This window comes from Lipotes vexillifer, unplaced genomic scaffold (assembly GCF_000442215.2).
Source record: "Lipotes vexillifer unplaced genomic scaffold, Lipotes_vexillifer_v1.1 scaffold184, whole genome shotgun sequence".
Lineage (NCBI taxonomy): Eukaryota > Metazoa > Chordata > Mammalia > Artiodactyla > Lipotidae > Lipotes > Lipotes vexillifer.
Genome location: NW_006783561.1, coordinates 448906 through 450937, shown reverse-complemented (window position 1 = coordinate 450937; position 2032 = coordinate 448906). Strand labels below are relative to the sequence as shown.

Sequence of the window (2032 nt, the reverse complement as noted above, 5' to 3'; positions counted from 1 at the left end):
CCCCCCGCCACAAGGTCACCATCCACTCTGTTTAGCAGAGTCTTTGGGCTGTGTGCTCTCCTGGGTCTGTGGGTCTCTATCAATCCCTAGGAGGATGTTTCTGATGAGGACATTCTCCTGGTTTTTATAATGTAAGTCAATGGGCAGTTGAAATCTTTGTCTAACATGTCATTCTACTCTTTAAGGGAATGCCCCAGTTAATAATGTGTTGGCTACATAGATGCTGGGGGTTTTATACTTTCTAGATCTCGGTGGCTTCCGCCCAGGGAATGATCCAGGACCTGTTCTTATGCTTTGTTGTTCTTGTTGTTTTTCCTCTCAAAGACAATCGGTCAAGCCAGAGGCAGTCTCCGCCCTTCAGCAAGACTCTTCCCAGTAAACCCAACTGGCCTTCAGCAAAGACAAGGCAGGCCGCCACTCTGCCAGCCCCGACTTCTCTGCACAAACCTCAAGTCCCACCCAGACCCAAAGAGCTCCTTGAGGATGAGGTAAAGTAACTTTGTCCAGAAGACTGCCCATACCCAGTGGAAGGCAGGATGTGGGCCGGATAGGGGGAGGGGCAGGACAGTGTGGCCTCAGGCGTGTCTTCCTTCCTCCAGGCCCTGCTCTCCTGCGGCACTAGCCACCCTGCCCCCTCTAACTCTCCACTGTTATGCTGAAAGGATGTTTTCTTTAAAAATGGCATATATGGTCTTATTTTAAGCACTTTCATTTACTACAGGCATATATATCCATACTGGAGCTGTGCCCCTCTAATTATTCCTTCGAGAAAGAGTCCCTCAGTTTCCTGCAAATTCCCTCAGTTTCCTGCAAACCTCTCTTTCCTCCATAATATATTTCCCTCTTTATTCTCCATTGCTTCTCTCCCTGTCCTGCCTCATTTTCTTTCCCCCACCTTCTTTTCTCTCTGATCCTCCACCCTCCTCCTCTAAAATGCAGAGGTGTGCAGTGGCACATACACTGGAGACCCCTAGTCTGTAGGAAGATCCTGCACAACCCATGGAGGAGCTGACCCCTCACTTCCCTCGGCAGCTCTTGCTTCTCACTCCCTCTCCCCAGCCCCAGGTATCCAGGGATCATCTTTGCCGATTGTCCAGGACCCAGCTCTGGGTTTATGTCATCAATCTCCCTTCTGCCAGCACCTAGATTTTCACATCTTATTCCATATGGAATTGTTCCAATTTAAAAATGAACAGGTAAACCAATTCAGGCTATTGTAGAAATGACTGATAAAGCCTAATATGTTATGCATCCCAGATGTACTTGTATTTTAAATAAAGTCAAAGACAAGCTCTCAACCTTAGCCATTAGAACAACCCTACAAGTGTAACAGTCTGAGAAAGAAAATAACATTAAAGGCAACTCTTAACCATCACCAGACATAATCTTACTGCAGCTTTTCGAAGAAGTAACTTGTTTTTATAAATTTATTTTATTTTTGGCTACATTGGGTCTTCGTTGCTGTGCGCAGCCTTTCTCTAGTTGCGGAGAGCGGGGGCTACTCTTCGTTGCGGTGCGCGGCTTCTTATTGCAGTGGCTTCTCTTGATGCAGAGCACGGGCTCTAGGCACGTGGGCTGCAGTAGTTGTGGCACACAGGCTCAGTAGTTGTGGCTCGCGGGCTCTAGAGCACAGACTCAGTAGTTGTGGCGCACGGGTTTAGCTGCTCCGCTGCATGTGGGGTCTTCTGGACCAGGGCTCGAACCCATGTCCCCTGCATTGGCAGGCGGATTCTTAACCACTGCGCCACCAGGGAAGCCCCAGAAGTAACTTGTTTTTAAATGCCTGTAGATGATAAAACCTACAGCTTATGAGCATTTTGTGAAATGACCTTCACTTCCACCTTAGAATAATTTGTAGCCCAAGAAGAGATGGAAAAGAGAGAATTTTAAATAAAATAGAGGCAGCATCCGAGCTCAAATTCCTGCTTTGACCCTTACTAGTTGTGTGACTTAGGCAAGTCAGATAAACTCTCTGAGTCTCAGCTTTTCCTCTCTTCAGGTTATTTTAAAGATTTAATAAAGGAATATATAT

The 2032-nt window shown here is 46.8% G+C and overlaps 1 protein-coding gene across 5 annotated transcripts in view; it reads left to right on the top strand.

The window, feature by feature from the left end:
• BLNK (B cell linker) overlaps positions 1 to 2032 on the top strand; it is an 80167-nt gene that overhangs the window by 47416 nt on the left and 30719 nt on the right. For 4 of the 5 annotated variants that reach the window (XM_007456181.1, XM_007456182.1, XM_007456184.1 and 1 more), the window contains exon 6: positions 325 to 488. The exons of the other annotated variant lie outside the window; for it this stretch is intronic. In XM_007456181.1, coding sequence (XP_007456243.1) covers positions 325 to 488 — 164 coding nt within the window. The remainder of the gene's footprint in view (positions 1 to 324; positions 489 to 2032) is intronic. 5 annotated transcript variants of the gene reach the window in all.